At 46.0% G+C, this 14,858-nt stretch overlaps 3 protein-coding genes across 8 annotated transcripts; 1 reads left to right on the forward strand and 2 right to left on the reverse strand.

Annotated features, from left to right (window-relative positions):
• The first annotated feature begins 2 nt into the window (after positions 1-2).
• On the forward strand, positions 3-3,927 carry LOC125977784 (coronin-2A-like). 4 transcript variants are annotated; one of them, XM_049734720.1, is made up of 14 exons: positions 3-139; positions 1,073-1,273; positions 1,342-1,458; positions 1,531-1,680; positions 1,749-1,949; positions 2,010-2,126; positions 2,210-2,314; positions 2,391-2,487; positions 2,610-2,725; positions 2,792-2,882; positions 2,962-3,089; positions 3,164-3,325; positions 3,592-3,660; positions 3,749-3,927. In XM_049734720.1, the coding sequence occupies exons 2-14, from the start codon at positions 1,073-1,075 to the stop codon at positions 3,800-3,802; spliced, it is 1,608 nt and encodes a 535-aa protein (XP_049590677.1). In that variant the 5' UTR covers positions 3-139; the 3' UTR covers positions 3,803-3,927. The 4 variants fall into 4 exon arrangements, with proteins under 4 accessions (XP_049590677.1, XP_049590684.1, XP_049590659.1 ...); XM_049734727.1 differs by having other exon boundaries at positions 2,965-3,089; XM_049734702.1 differs by having other exon boundaries at positions 1,346-1,458.
• Positions 3,905-7,042, reverse strand: LOC125977917 (acidic leucine-rich nuclear phosphoprotein 32 family member B). 3 transcript variants are annotated; one of them, XM_049734981.2, is made up of 7 exons: positions 6,875-7,042; positions 5,557-5,706; positions 5,354-5,476; positions 5,096-5,279; positions 4,970-5,007; positions 4,743-4,815; positions 3,905-4,664 (listed from the first exon to the last, which is right to left on the reverse strand). In XM_049734981.2, exons 1-7 carry the CDS (start codon positions 6,926-6,928, stop codon positions 4,567-4,569), a joined length of 720 nt encoding a protein of 239 aa, XP_049590938.1. In that variant the 5' UTR covers positions 6,929-7,042; the 3' UTR covers positions 3,905-4,566. The 3 variants fall into 3 exon arrangements, 2 of the variants coding, with proteins under 2 accessions (XP_049590938.1, XP_049590929.1); XM_049734972.1 differs by having other exon boundaries at positions 4,970-5,043; XR_007484779.2 differs by having other exon boundaries at positions 4,536-4,664; positions 4,970-5,023.
• Positions 7,043-7,856: 814 nt separating this feature from the next.
• On the reverse strand, positions 7,857-14,658 carry LOC125977870 (endophilin-A1). Its single transcript, XM_049734904.2, has 8 exons — positions 14,436-14,658; positions 12,094-12,162; positions 11,800-12,016; positions 11,541-11,674; positions 11,301-11,459; positions 11,092-11,195; positions 10,899-11,029; positions 7,857-10,672 (listed from the first exon to the last, which is right to left on the reverse strand). Exons 1-8 carry the CDS (start codon positions 14,478-14,480, stop codon positions 10,476-10,478), a joined length of 1,056 nt encoding a protein of 351 aa, XP_049590861.1. The 5' UTR covers positions 14,481-14,658; the 3' UTR covers positions 7,857-10,475.
• Positions 14,659-14,858: the final 200 nt, after the last annotated feature.

The raw sequence follows: 14,858 nt of genomic DNA on the forward strand, positions 1-14,858 counted from the left end.
AGGCAGAACATCAGAGATCAGGAGAGTGAGCTGTGGTGGGCTGCTAGAAGTCACCAGCGCTTCTACTTGAGCTTTCATCCAGGTGTTGTTCCAGCTGTCCCAAACTTTGCCAGGTGGCATCTCTAAATGACTGTGAGAGGTAAGAACGAGTCTGAACAATTGATTTAGGGCCGTGTTGTTCCTTCCGTTTCCAGTCTTCGCACTTTTAGCTAAGTCACAGGTGTCAAAGTCAAGGCCCGGGGGCCAGATACGGCCGCCATATCATTTTACGTGGCCTGCCATGACAAATTGATGTCATTACTAGAATTGCAAATTGTCTTCACTTTTAAAAATATATCTTTTTAAAATATTTGACCAGTTTTTACTCGTCTGATTTGAAAACGAGTTATTTGTCAGTTTGTTTTGTGGCTTTTACCGTATATAATATGAGGTGCTCATACATTTATTTGGGTTGACAGTCATAATGGCCCTCTGAAAGAAACTATGACTACAATGCGGTCTGTGAAAAAAAAAAGTTTGACACCCCTTGGCTAAGTTGTTGCTTTTGTCACATGATCACCACGGTGCAAGTCAGAAGTAGTTTTTGGATGTGGCTTGTGTGCAGCTCACACATTGTTGGATGAAATCATTGTCATGTCATTAGTGTTCGTGTGGGGAATTTGCGCGTCCTTGTGGACTTCCCACAATGACTTGAGAAATAAAGTACACAATGTGTTCTGGTACCCCAAGAGGTACACTAAAAAATGAGTTTTGATCCTCCAGATGTCCTTCACAGATGTTCTCAGCTGCTTTCCTCCCCCACCTACTAAACAGGAAATTTAAATGTCACTCATGTATATTTAACGAGAGAGGTGATCTGTTACAGATGACCAATTTGTCACTTTGTGTGCATGTGTATTGATTTATTATTAATGAGAATATTAAACCCAATAATGACATTTGTATTATTGATGTGACCTGATCATGCAGCACATTGACCTCAGCACACGCAGTGCAGCCAAATGATCAGGAGGCCACAAGAGGCCGTTGAGATGGCTCAAACAGTTTTGACACACACGTTGGTCTCCTGCAGATGTCAAGGCGCTCATCCTTCCACTGCTCAAAGTTCCGCCACGTCTTCGGGAAAGCGTCCAGCAGGTGGCGCAGCTACGATGGCATTCCCATCACACGTGGTGTCCACGACAACCACTACTGCTGCGTCAATCCTTGCTTCATTGCCACGGTGACCGAGTGCGGCGGGGGCGGGTCCTTCTTGGTGCTGCCCATCCATCACGTAGGAACCCCATGATCATTGTCGGTCTTCTAACCAAAGGAAGAATTGTCTGACTTTTCCCCTTTCAGACAGGCCGAGTGGACCCTCAGCACCCGAGGGTGTGCGGTCACAGGGCTCAGGTTGTTGACGTCAAGTGGAACCCGTTTGATGACTGTTGCATCGCCTCGTGTTCGGAGGACTGCACGGTGATCGCTAATCGATTTCTGTCGTCTGCTCTTGCTCCATTGGCGCTCACGGTTGAACGTGTTACCAAACAGGTCAAGATCTGGGACATTCCGCTCTGTGGCATCCAGCGGAATCTCACCCAGGCCAGGAAGACTCTGATCGGTCACTCCAGGAGGGTCGGGCTTATCGAGTGGCATCCGACTGCCGAGAATCTTCTTCTAAGCTCGGCCTATGACTACAAGGTTCGATCCCAAACCAAGTCAGTGGCCTTAGAAATAAATCCAAAAAGAATCTTTGGTCTCGGCAATAGGTCCTCCTCTGGGACGTGTCTCAGGATGGAGCGGTGCTCAGGCGTCCGGTGCGTGTCGTCATGGCGCCCGTCTACCACCGTTTCCCGTCGGAGATGTTGCTGTTGTCCGTCAGCTTTAACCGGGAAGGAAACCGCCTGGCAGTCGCGTCCAAAGACAGACGCGTTCGAGTGCTGGACCCTCGCACGGGAAAGACTCTCCAGGTGTGTTTTGGGGGGTGAGGGATTTGTGACAGCACGTGACCTTGTGGGCTGGTGCTGCAGGTGTCCTGCAACAAGTCTCACAGGGCCAACAAGGTCATGTACATGGGAGGCTTGAAGATGCTGCTGAGCACCGGTTGCTCTCCATGGAACCACAGACAGCTCGTCCTCTGGGATCCAGTAAATTCATTTCCTCTATAGCCAATAATTAACTACGCCAAAATGATCATACAAAACTCGTCTTTGTTTATTATTGTGAGCAGGACGACTTGTCGGAGCCTCTGTACGAAGAAGATTTAGATGGATCTGCGGGAGTCCTCTTCCCGTTCTTTGATCCGGACACTGATATGCTTTACCTCGCCGGGAAGGTCCGTGCACCCGTTTTGGGTCTCACAAAAGCTTTACATCAAAATTTCAATGACAGCTGAAGTGTGTTTGCTGCAGGGTGAGGGGAACATCAGGTACTACGAGCTGAGTTCGGAGAAACCTTACGTCAGCTTTCTGACCGAGTTCAGATCGCCGCTGCCTCATAAAGGACTCGGTGAGATGCGGACCAACATGAGCCAAGGCTAAGTCCGAGTCCTAGTTCAAGCATATGCTTATTTTGGGAAGGCTGAATGATTTCATTTGTGCTACGCTAACGTGACCTCTGCGGCAGCGTAGCGGTGATGCCAAAGCGCGGCCTGGATGTCAACGTCTGCGAGATTTTCCGATTCTATCGTCTGATCGCCGTCAAAGGTCTGGTGGAACCGTTGTCCATGATCGTGCCGCGCAAGAAGGTCGGTCTCATTTGCGAGCTCGTTGGAATATGTGGTAATCGTCTAATGCTTTGTCCGTCCCGTCAGTCAGCGACATTTCACGAGGATCTCTACCCAATGACGGCGGGAAACCGGGCCGCCGTGACGGCTCAAGAGTGGCTAGCAGGAATCAACAGGGGTCGGTGAACCATCTTACCAAGAACAGCAGACAATGGTTTTCCACAATGACTTAGCAAAAACTCTTCCTTCTGGTCCAGCAGGCCCAGTTCTGATGTCTCTACATCCTAGCACTCGAGTAGTCAACCCTTACACAGAAAGCCTTGCTGAGAAGAACTGGTACCCCAAAGGCCCGGCCGCAAAAGCGCTTCCCCGCTTCATCGAAAATGTACTCACTCGAGAGTTGTGAATAACATCTAACAAAATTGAATACGTATTTTGTTGTGGTTTTTAATGCACCAGAACTTTCTGGAGGAGCAGCTGGCCTACCAGGATGCCAAATACCACAGGGAGGTACACAAACTTTTAGGGTGGCAGCCAGATGAGTCGCAGCTGTGGATGTACGATGTCACGCCCCACTGCTGTGAGCCCACCGAGAGGCCCCCGCCCACCACTGAGGATGAGGTAAAACAGAATTTTTTTCAGCATCTTAAATTTGAAAGCCACCTTTAGGAGTCCCGTAAATCTCACCTGTGTATTTTCAACTGCAATTGCTAACTTACGCCACATCAGTAGAGTGGCGCTGTTTTAGCAACAATTGGAACCTGCTCACAAAACACATCTATAAGGATGACACCTTTTTTGGTTTTTAGACTTTCCAGAGATTTCTGTCAAAATTATCTCAAATCCAATTGGCCCTTCAAATATGATATTGACTTTTTTTTTTTTAGCTCCGCGAGGCGTTCTACAAACAGCAAGAGGAGATCCGAGGTCTCCGAGAAATACTCGACCAGAAAGACGTCAGAACACGTGGCTGCCTGCATGGTAACAATGAAACGGCTTTGCCGCCGCCGCACTAACACGAGTCTTTTTGTTGCCGACTGACAGGTGAGGATCACCGAGTTGGAACAGGAAATCAGACACACAACCACCCGAGCGTAACGTGGTGACAGCTGACACACAAACCACTTGTAGCTTGTGTACTTCTTGTGTTAAATTGCTTGAGCAGACAAGGTCCAGGAAATCAATCCAGATACAATAGAATAAAGCAAAATTTCAAGATTTTATTTACAAACTCCATTTCTGTATTTTTTGTAGTATTTCCTTTAACTTACAGAAAGTAAAAAAAAAAAAGTGTGAAAGCAAAGAGGATAGGGATGGGAGGGTAAAATGCTTTTCTGTGAACAATCAACATTTTTTAGGGAAAAATAAAAACAGTTAAAATGGAAAAAAAAAAAAAAAAACCTAAAGACACGCCACAGTTTGCCCTGAGCACTCGGAGGGGTTGATGACATCAATTGGTTCATTGGGGGACATTTGGATGCAATGACCTCCTCTGGCATTGCATATTTACCTTAACTAAATGTAAAAAATCTAACAATCGTTGACAAAGACATTTCCACCTTCTTGAGATGCATTTAAAAAAAAACGCTCAATGACGTTTTAGTCGTGCGTTTCAGATGAAGCCGGCAGAGTAGGGGCTTTAAATCCTGAGAAAGTTTGGGATGAAATCAGCGACGTCATTGACGCAAAACTGAATAACGTCTTGTCAAACTTTTAAAATCAAATTAACTTTCGGTGCCAGTTATAAAACAACAACAACAACACACAAACACAAAAGAGTGACGTGGAGTCAATAGGAGGGTGCCAGTCGGAGAAATGGAATGCAGCCCGGGAGGTGGCATGAGCGAGAGGTCAGATGGGACTTAATCGTCTTTGTCGTCGTCTTTGTCGTCGTCTTCGTCGTCGTCATCTTCGGGGTCCCACTTCCTCTTCTCTCCTTTGGCTGGAGATGAGCCGTCATCTGCCGGGACAACAAAATAGCTGTCAATATTTCTCGGTCCGCTTGTTAACAGTACGTGTGTGTTTAAGGGGTGCGCACCATCCTCGTCCTCATCGTCCTCTTCGTCGTCTACGCAGTCGTCACTGCAGTCATCTCTGTTTATGTGTCCATCCTACAGAGAGAAGACGTTAGAGTTTTTGAGCCCAAAAAGTGTATCTTTGTATTTCTTTCCAAAATGTTACCATCTTAATTTTGAGGGAATTTACAAGACATTTTCCACCACTCTGCAACACTAGTCGGAAATGAGCGTGTCGTGCTCCATTCACCTCATCATCGCTGTTGTCATCATCTTCGTCATCGTACTCTGCATACTCGACGTCCTCAAAAATAGAGAGACGAGCTGAGTGGGATATGTTGGTTGAGTTGCTGGAGACGAGGACCGGAAGGCTCACCTTTGTCATCGTCTTCTGCTCCGTCCACCTCGCCGTCCGAGTCGGAGCCCTCGCAGTTGTCGATGTCGAAGCCGTCCAGGTAGGTGAGCTTAGGGAGCAGCTTGAAGATGGACTCTCTGTAGTCAGTCAGGTTGGTCACCTCGCAGTTGAAGAGGTCCAGACTCTTTAGCTGAGGCAAATTTTTCTAGCGGGGAGGGTGTGCGTAGAATTTCAGTCATGGGCTTCATTCACTTGATTAAGCTTCCTAGCTAAACTTACCAGTGGCTCCAAAGTGCTGATGTCTTTAACCTTGTTGCCACTGAGATAAAGATACTTCAAGTTCTTCAGACGCTCAGCCAGAACCTCTAGACCTCCTGATATCCTGTTATCGCAGAGCTCCAACTGCAAGAAACCAAACACTTTATCCTCTTTTCACAATGCAGCATCTGGCAACACATGTAAAAAAAAATAGATGTGCTCACCTTCTTCAGTTTGTCCAGTTTAGGCATATCTTCTAAAGTGGTCAGGCGGACGTTGATGAGGCTCAGCTTCTCCAGGTTGCAGAACTCCTCTGTGATACCTTCAATTCTCCCATCAACGGCACGACTGTTGTCCAGAACCAGCTCACGGACCTGGATGCCATTTAACCAACAGGGTGGGTGAAACTGAACTCTCACCTTTGAAAACTCACCTTCGATTAGCCTATCAGTTTGGGGTAATTTGATTCCTCATTCAGATTGCACAGAATTTCCTTTTAAGGGGTTAAAATGTGCACACGGGTAATTAGTGTGACTTTTGTTTCACGAAGAGGAGCCCAACTTGAACTTTTATTTTTAAGTATGGGTCCATCAACCCCTGTCACTATGCCACGCCTCTTAAAGCCACACACAAAACGCAAATACAGTACTATGTAATACACTTTAAGGAAACCGTTTCTCTTTACATTCTATTCTAATTTTAAGCAATAACGTATTATTTTCCTTCGATAGGATGTAACCAATTCAACCCATGACAATCACAGAGCTGGTACAAGTCGCTAAACATTTGTAGCTAACCTAGCACCGAGCTGGCTAAAGTTTAGGGGTACTGCAGTCGTCTAACGTGAAGGAGGGGAGAAGAAGGTTGGCGTTTGGCTCAGACTTTGACAGAAAGTCAAGTTATTAACGAAAAACCTTCCTGCTGGCTACCAGCTAGCGTTAGCACGCTGCTAGCTAGCTGCGCGCCAGACACGCGCCACGGAGTACGGCTCTTATAACCCTCCTAGCAACAACGCGCCAGTCATTAAACCGCTTAACGATGACTAAATAATAAGCCACATTCAAATTAGAAAATAAGGCTTGCTTTAATTTGGGTTTAATATCACACCACAATTTATTCAACTTCGCCGCTATTTGTGTTTTGAGCACGTAGGCTTATGCACCGATTGGCTTCATTAATGCGAGAAAATGTATTGTACAAAATGGAACATAATGACACGCCGGTGCGCAAACAATTCGGGGCAAGAGTAAAGTGACAAAAACGTACGCCACAAAACAACAAAGCACATGGCGCCATGCGTGTGCACTGCAGGGTCGGAGATGAAAGACGTCTGCTTCCAAAGTAAGAGAATTTTGGCCATTAACACCCCATTCGCTACGGATTGCTTGTCTCGGCCTGGCGCATCGTTTGCATGTTTCTATTCTGTTCTGATCGTTTCGGAACACTGAAGTGCGCCATGTGCTCGTCAGCCTCACTCCGTGTTATTTTATGTTTATGGCCGCACCGTCTCTCGTAAACTAAACCGTAAAAGCGGACACTTACGTCTTTCGGCGACCGTTGGCCCAGCACCAACGAAACCTTTTCCTTTAAGTCCATTTCCTCCGGTTTTGGCCACAGTTCGGATGCTTGGCTCGACGAAGTTGTTTCTCCGCGATCTTCACAGGTCCAAAACACACCGAATGAGTGTGAAGTATTTTTCGTAAGAAAGGGATTACTTCCGGTGGAGACTTTCTAAGTCAATTGAAACCCAAGGTCGAAGTGTAATTTAAAAATTAAGTTAGAGAATGATTCATCTTAACCGGTTCCTATATGTGCAAAAAATGCTTTAAGACGTATTTTGAAAATCATCACAGGTTATTTGTTTATGTTTTCTTTCAGGTCATGTTCTTTTAATTTATGACCGATGTTGTACTTCCGGTGTGTAATCGAGCTAATCCCTTCTAGCTTTCGCTTCAATGCTCAGTGTGAAAAAAAGTGGGTCAGCCGTCTACTGCGCCAAATGTCGTGTGTTAAATCAATTATTTGAACCCATTTCCGCGTTATACCTCTGCGTAACCAAGAAACAATAGATCTGATGTCTAACCTATCAAGTCATGGAACCCAGATGTTGACACTTGATCATGATTTAAATGTTAATTCGCTTTAAAATGGGTTGATTTTGCCATCTTAATCTTTCAGTATTCTATTTCAGTACAGTGTACAAGTACATTTCTCTTGAGCGTGTTCTAACACGGGTAATCTCTCCCAAGTGCGCATTTCTTAAAAACGCCGACTTTACGTAGCCCATAAAAGCTTATAAATATCCGGACGCACGTAAATGCGTCAGCGGAAAGGAGGGAAACGAAAATAAGTTTCTACAGCGCCCCTGGCGGACATATTGGCAACCTACATGACTATATACATTGTCTGGTCTGGCTGCCTGTCTGTCTATCTCCATATCTATCCAGAACTGAGTACAACACAGTTGTCATTTCTAGCAATTATCTTTAAACATGTAAAATGTATTTAGAAAGAAATATCTGAATTCACTTGACAGTTTTTTTAATGTTCCGTTAGCAAAAATAGTAAGCATTTGTAGTGTTAATCATTTATTGTCATTACAATGCAGGTCTTCTCACAACAAGCAAGATATACATATACCGGTTGTATATATCATCATCATCCAACACGAGGAGAGCAACAGTTAGTACAGGCTAGCTTTGACCACACCTCCTCTACCCCGCATCTTTAAATTACGCCACAGGTGTATGCTCTTAAAAATAGAGACACGAGAATAAATAAATAATAAATACAATAAATAAGGTACACGCATAGCTCAGCAGAAGACACCAGGCAGGCATGAGGCTATTTTATACAGCCGCAAGGCAAAGCAAGGTCACACGATCACACCAATCCTGGTCCAACGAGCAAAGTTTCGCTGCAGACATCTTCAAGTATGTTTACTCTTCGCGACGACGTGACGTGACGACGAAGGCCGCACAGGTCCCTCACTGAGGTCAAAATACACGTCGCCATCGACGAAGACAAAAAAATTAAATAAAAAAGCTCTCCGAAATGGGGGACAAGGGAGTACACAACAGAGCATCAGGCCACCATGACGCAAAGCATGCAGCCCACAAATGTAGCTTATTGGAATATTTTTATTGCCCTCACAGCTGTTCTTTGTAGTGTTTGTGTTGTGTTTTCTGCAAAGTTATTTGTTCTTGTGCTTTGCTAAATCAAAGGTGGCCAAAATACTCACAATCTGTACGAATGTGGAAGCACAATGCAAAAAAAAAAAAAAAAAGTAGTGATAAAACGGCTGCACTTAAGTACAAAAAAGTACATACGTCGGTGGGTCCCTTCAGTACAAAAAGAGAAAAGCTAGATGGCGTAGGCTTGACGTTGACGCTACGGAAAAAGCGAGTTAGTCTTTTATGTTAGCACGACATGTTTTCATAGCTTTGCAAATGTTGTGAATCAAGTTACAAAACATGCTAAATTAACTGACAATAACAAATGAAAAAATACACCTATCTTGTGTGTGTGTGTGTGTTTTTTAATGAAATTAAAATTTTAAAATGCCAGAAGCACGTGGTTTTTCGGCAGGCACAAGACACAACATATTCGCCATAAATTATTCTTACAGTCAACAATTCCCTCTTCGAATCTGCTGCCATTGTCGTTTAATGCTCCCGTTTACGTTCCAATATGTTCGCTGTACCATTTTTTTTTTTTTGCCCCATAACACCCTGAGATTTCAGTCAGTCAAAATCTCAGAATGTCTTTATTCACTATTCAGATGATCTTTGACATCATCAGCTGCGGAGGTTGAAAAAAGTATTGCGCCTATTTGACAAACTTAGGGGTACAAAGTCTGTTGCTATAGCTATTTTCAATGTAGGGGGTAGAATTAAAAAGTTGTCAGACAAAACAACTAAAATGGGCAGTTTTAAAACCACTTGAGAAATTTGAACAAACTCACTCCACAGTGACATGCACAATTATGAAAGTGCCTAATTGTATCACGTAGTCGCAAAGAACGCTGTCAATCCTCCAACAAAACGCCGCTAGCATTACTAAGCTAGCTTTAGCACTGTAAACAAGCTGACGTTAGCCAAAGCTGCTACAGTGGTAGCATGTCATATTCATCATAGAGTGTTCGAATAACACTAAATGTTTTGGAATGTAAAATCAATTAAGACTCCAAAAGCTCCTGAAGCCCAAGCTAAAACTCCCCCCCACAAAATAAAGATAGCTAAAAAAGCAATTTAAGTACCATAAGGTAGAATTTGTAGTTTTATTCCTTCGCACCACTGTGTTAAATACTGGCTTAGTATGTGAACATATTAGCCATTTGTGACCGCCGTTGACGTTGAATACAGTGCCGTTAGCTTGGCTGAACACTATTTCGATTCTTTTCGTGGACATGAAGGATGCCGGCATGCACGCCAGTCAGTGGTCTCGTCCTGGGGAATATACTTGTGTGGTTTGCATTGCTGCTAAAGTTGAATACAGCGAATAGATACCGACTGGCCATGTTTAACAAAGCCACGACTACTGCTGCTTTTGCCACAAAATCACTCACAGCTCACCACGGTGACTTTGTGACACGTGTAACACCAATCACTCGATCAAGTCGTCCATCCTGCATGCAAAAGCCACATAAAAAGTCAACAAGCAGCCTCTCAACACAAAACACTCAACTGGGAAGTGTCCGCAAATCCCTGCCCGACACCTTAACCATTTTTTGAACTTATTGCTGAGCAGCTGTGATCCCATGATGCATTGCTGCTCCACTTATGAGGCTAGCTCATGCAAACAGCCCAAAGTGGTGTAAGAAGGAGGAAACGAAGACGAGGCGAGAGCCATGCGACGGCGCCCTGACGGGAACGACGCAAAACGAGACGACACACAAGCTCCGCACACACGCGCGGTGGGACTAGCCCACTCGGTAGCGGCGGCGCTCGACGGTGTAAAGCGCCGAGCCGGCAAACATCATGTGGTAATTTGTTCGCTCTCTTCCAGTCCCGCAGCCTCGCCTTCTCCGACGTGAACGCGTTCGCGCAAAGCACAGCAAAAGAAGAAGAAGACAGGACGAGGAGGAAGAGGAGGAGGACGCTAAAACGGGGACCGTGGTATTGGCCGTGTGGGTGGCGGGGCCTTAATGCGGGAGCGGCACCAGGATGTCGACGTAGTTGATGGGGAAGAAGCCCGAGTTACCGTGGATCATTCCCTCGTACCAGTTGTCATCGATCTGATTGGTCAGCGTGATGACGTCGCCCTCCTTGAAGCCCAGCTCGCCTTCGTTCTCCGGCTCAAAGTCGTAGAGCGCCCGGCAGCATGGCTGGTCCAGCGGGGCTGCGAAACGCGCCGACAAACACTCAACAATTGAAATTGGAAAAGCTATCGTGTAAGTTTTAAACTGACGGTCTCAATTTGTACCGAAGGTTTACAATTACGCTAACAACGATCACAGGGAAATTAGAATGATTAATCGATAATCGATTGTGGATTCCTCAGTAGGTAGGTAGCCAGGATGGTACTTTAATACCGATACCGAGGTACTATATGTTAATTTTTGTACCTGGTGATCTTCCGGGGGATTTAGCAGAGTGGAGGCCACCGTTGTGGCTCTCACTGGGCGGCAGGAGCTCCAAGGTCATGCGTGGTTTTGGAACAAACTCTTTCCTGGGCTTACTGGACACTTCCTTTATCCTGAAGGTTGGATTTTTAGAAGAACAATAAGGAAACACAACGATGGGGTGCCCGTTGCCTACCTGTCGTCCATCTTGCTGGAGAGTTGCTGGAGGATCTGAGCGGTGCGACTGTGGTACTCCAACTGGGCCTGGACCAGCGCCGCCAACTGGCTCACCTGCTCAATCTGCAATTTGAATATACGGAATCTCACTCTGCTCAGGTTGATGTGTGTAACGATCCTGCGATGTCAGCCTATCAAAGCAGTCAACGGAAGAGGTGCGGGTCTTACATCACTCTCCAGAAGGTTGAACATGCTCTGCTCTGCAATCTCTTTGCTCTCATCAAACTTCTCCAGCGCTTGTTTGATCTCATCGTCCTGCACCTTCCCCTGACGCTTCTTCTTGTAGTCGAAATCCAGACGGCGTCCCTCCATCTTCTTCAGGTGGTGCTGAGGAGGAGCAGTAACGGGAAGGACACGTGAGTGTGTGGATTGGTTGTGATCACCTTTGGCTACCTTGTAGCGGCTCACCTGGATCTCTTTCAGGTCTTTGTCGTGTAGGTTCTGCAGTGGGTCGATGAAGTTTTGTTTCACCTCCATGTCCAGAGCGTCCTTCACGTCACCCAGTTCTTTCATGGATTCACCAGCGTCAATGAGTGCCAGGCCTTGGTGGTGGAGGACCAGGATAAGGTCAAGGGATGTAGGAGTTATACGCAAATGATACGAAGAATGAGGATGTGTGTCAGGATTATGAAGATGAGGGTTGGATGAAGAAGATGAGATTCTTTACCAAAGCAGGAGTCCTCCCCTAGTTCCCGGCCAAACTTCAACATGGCGTCTCCGAGGACGGACTCGGCCTGCGGGTACCCGGGTCCCTTCTCCTGGCCGCGGATTTTTGACATGGTGTTGATCATGCTGAGCTTGGCCCTGGAGGCTGGGTTGGGCTGCAGGTACTCGGTGGTTTTGGTCATGATGTCCAGGACCGCTCGACTGGTCACGTCCACTTTCTTGCGGACACACACAAACAAGCACTATAGACGCTGTGGTCTCGTCCTCTTCCTCTTCATCACGACAACACATTTACCTTCTCCATTTCTTTAAAGTCATCGTCAAGCTTGGTTCCTTCGGCGCCACCCACCTTCTCGCTGACTTTCTGTGGAGAGCGTGAAGAAGAGGGTAAGGCTGAAGAGTGTGAAAAAGAGAACGAAGAAGAGGTAGGTCACGTGACCAGGCGAGTCAAACAAAACATTCGAGGTGAAGAAAAAAAAATCATTACGCATCAAGACGCAAACATGCGGAGTGAGGATGCAGTTACCATGGAGACACCAGGCCTTGGACCCTCTTCATGTTACATAAACATCTCCGGAAGTTATTCCACGATTCCCTCATGTGTGTTGTATGTGTGTGTGTGTGTGTGTGCGCGCATTTGCTTCAGATGTGTCTATGCATTAGACTGGAAGTTAAAACACAACTGCAAAGATCTTCTATGGCGACAGATGAGCACCTTGTCAATTTTAAATGCAAGTCAAAGCATGTCTCGACACACACACACACACACACACATAAACACACAGACACACACACACAATCGTCACGTGTGATTCCCTCGAGGTCCATCAATTATTGACCTGGCCAACCACAGCGTGCGTGTCACTCGCCCGCCTCTCACACGTGTGCGGTTGCTATGGTGACACCATCCTCTGAACAGCGGGGTGCGGGGAAGGCAATTATACATGTTGCATTCAAGAGCCCGCCAAAACAAAAGCCTTTTCAGCTCTCTGTGAAATTAAAGACCGCTGTGCCATTGTAGAGGACGGTAACCATGGCGACATGACAACAAACTCATTTGTAAATATTACGGCGTAAAAGATGGAATGGAAAAACAGTGGTGCCTTGACCTACAAGTGCCCCGATTTATGAGAATGGCTCCAGCGATCAAATAGTTTTGGAATGAGGCAGTTTAATGCCAAATCTCATTTTGATCCAAAGCCAACTAATAAAAAATGTGTTTGTGGCGGGACCATTTAAAGATTTTAAGAGAAATAAAGGAATCTTAAAATGTACGATGTAAAGGGAGGCCACAATTGTAGTTGGATCTCTCCTAGAAGGTCCAGTTTGGAGGTGAGCAGCAGCATTTTGGACCAACTGGAGACACTTGAAAGAAGATTGGCTGACTTCAGAATAAATTGTCGTTGTGAAAGGACAGGCTTTAGTTTAACCAGATGCCCAAGTTTAAAAAAAGAAGCTGGATTTGCCAACAGCACCAATTAGCCGGTTCAATTTAAAATACGTAACTGTAAAAGCCACTTCTGAGACACCAAGGGGCTGCGATTAGATGGGAATTTCATCCAAGCTTTGATTTTCTCCATACAAGACAAAAATGTCCTTGAGGAGAAAGCATCCTTTTTGCTTAACAGGGCATAGATCTGTCATCTGCATAGCATAAAAAAAAAAAAAAAACTGAAGGGGCCCCAAAATTGAACCCTGTGGAACACCATATGACAGCGAGGCAGTCCTTCCCGCCAAACAGACTCTACCAGGGCTCTTAAATCCTGGTTCTCGGCATCTGATGTACTGCATGTTTCATATGTCTCCCTGCTGCAAAGCACCCATCCAACACACAAATACTACAGAATGGACTGTAGATATTTCATCAAACCAGAGTCCTTCCAACTTCCCTCGCCCTTCTTTTCATGTTTTATTCAGACAAGTGAAGCCATGCAACACACAAATACTACAGAATGGACTGTAGACATTTCATCAAACCAGTCAACCAGTAGAGGCCTTCCGACATCCCTAGCCTTCTTCTCATGTTTTATTCAGTCAAATGAACAAGGTGTCACGTTTCTCGCGTCTGATGATGGCGGCGGTCACGCTGCGGCGCCTCAGCTCTAACACAAACCCACACACAAACACTCACACATGCAGAGATTTGCCCCACTTTCTGATCTCCTGGGTGGGAATATCCATATTTACCGTTTGCGGCTGGCAAACAGGATCATGGCGCTGATGTGTTCAAGGACACATAAAAAACGTGGGCAGGGTCTAAGGTTCAATATGGGTGTTCTGCAGGTGGTTCTTGAGAGTTGGAATGAGGATGATGGAGGGAAGGGAAAGATGCTGTGATGGAGGATGGAGGGAATTCCCTGTTGTGTGCAGCAACAGCCAATCAGAAGCGCCGTCTCAAAGGCCTCTCTGTTACGTAACATTAGATCCCATCATGCGCGTGCCAACCATCCAGAAGACACGCTTTACACACGCGCACATCCACAATTTCTTTAAAAAATGGTTGACAAACTGCAAGAGGCCACGCGTGAACAAGGAAAACGTGGTGGAAATCTGCTCGGAGACAGCCCGGCGGGCGCGTCGTGTTTACGTCTGGATGTTGAGGAGGGATGCTGGAGGTGCGCGCGCACGACGGCATACCTGCGTGGCTTTGTGGAACTGCTTCTTCAGCCCCGCGACGGACATCCCCGCGGCTCCAAAATGGACTCAAATGCGAAGAAAAGGTGGCGATGGACGAGAAGCTCGTCCACTTGGCGTGCACTTGGCGTGAGGATGATTGCACGCAGCGAGGCAGATGCCTTGCGTTCGCTTTGCAGTCCACAGAAGAGACAAGAGAGGAGGAGGAAGAGGAGGAAGAGGAGGAGGGTGCGCCAAAGATCGTCTATTGTGATTATGGTTTGACAATATCGTGGTGGTTTTTTTTTGTTTACTCTATGCGAGCCGCTATTCTTTGAATATAAACGATCTTTGAAGCGACGTTTTAAAATCGCTACCCGACCACAAACAGTTGTCTCCCCCGAAAACATGTATAAATGTTTTTTATGGTTATAATGGCGACATTTA

Source organism: Syngnathus scovelli, chromosome 1 (genome assembly GCF_024217435.2).
Source record: "Syngnathus scovelli strain Florida chromosome 1, RoL_Ssco_1.2, whole genome shotgun sequence".
Classification (NCBI taxonomy): Eukaryota; Metazoa; Chordata; class Actinopteri; order Syngnathiformes; family Syngnathidae; genus Syngnathus; species Syngnathus scovelli.

Coding starts and splice junctions, on each gene's coding strand:
- LOC125977784 (XM_049734702.1), top strand. Junction 1,681..1,748: donor GCTCGGCCTATGACTACAAG/GTTCGATCCCAA, acceptor TCTCGGCAATAG/GTCCTCCTCTGGGACGTGTC. Junction 3,661..3,748: donor AAATACTCGACCAGAAAGAC/GTCAGAACACGT, acceptor GCCGACTGACAG/GTGAGGATCACCGAGTTGGA.
- LOC125977917 (XM_049734972.1), bottom strand. CDS start 6,928: ATGGACTTAAAGGAAAAGGTTTCGTTGGTGCTGGGCCAACGGTCGCCG. Junction 5,477..5,556: donor AACTGGACAAACTGAAGAAG/GTGAGCACATCT, acceptor GGTTTCTTGCAG/TTGGAGCTCTGCGATAACAG. Junction 4,816..4,969: donor ATGACAACAGCGATGATGAG/GTGAATGGAGCA, acceptor TTCTCTCTGTAG/GATGGACACATAAACAGAGA.
- LOC125977870 (XM_049734904.2), bottom strand. CDS start 14,480: ATGTCCGTCGCGGGGCTGAAGAAGCAGTTCCACAAAGCCACGCAG. Junction 11,675..11,799: donor AGGGGAGGACTCCTGCTTTG/GTAAAGAATCTC, acceptor TCCACCACCAAG/GCCTGGCACTCATTGACGCT. Junction 11,030..11,091: donor TCCAGCAAGATGGACGACAG/GTAGGCAACGGG, acceptor TCCAACCTTCAG/GATAAAGGAAGTGTCCAGTA.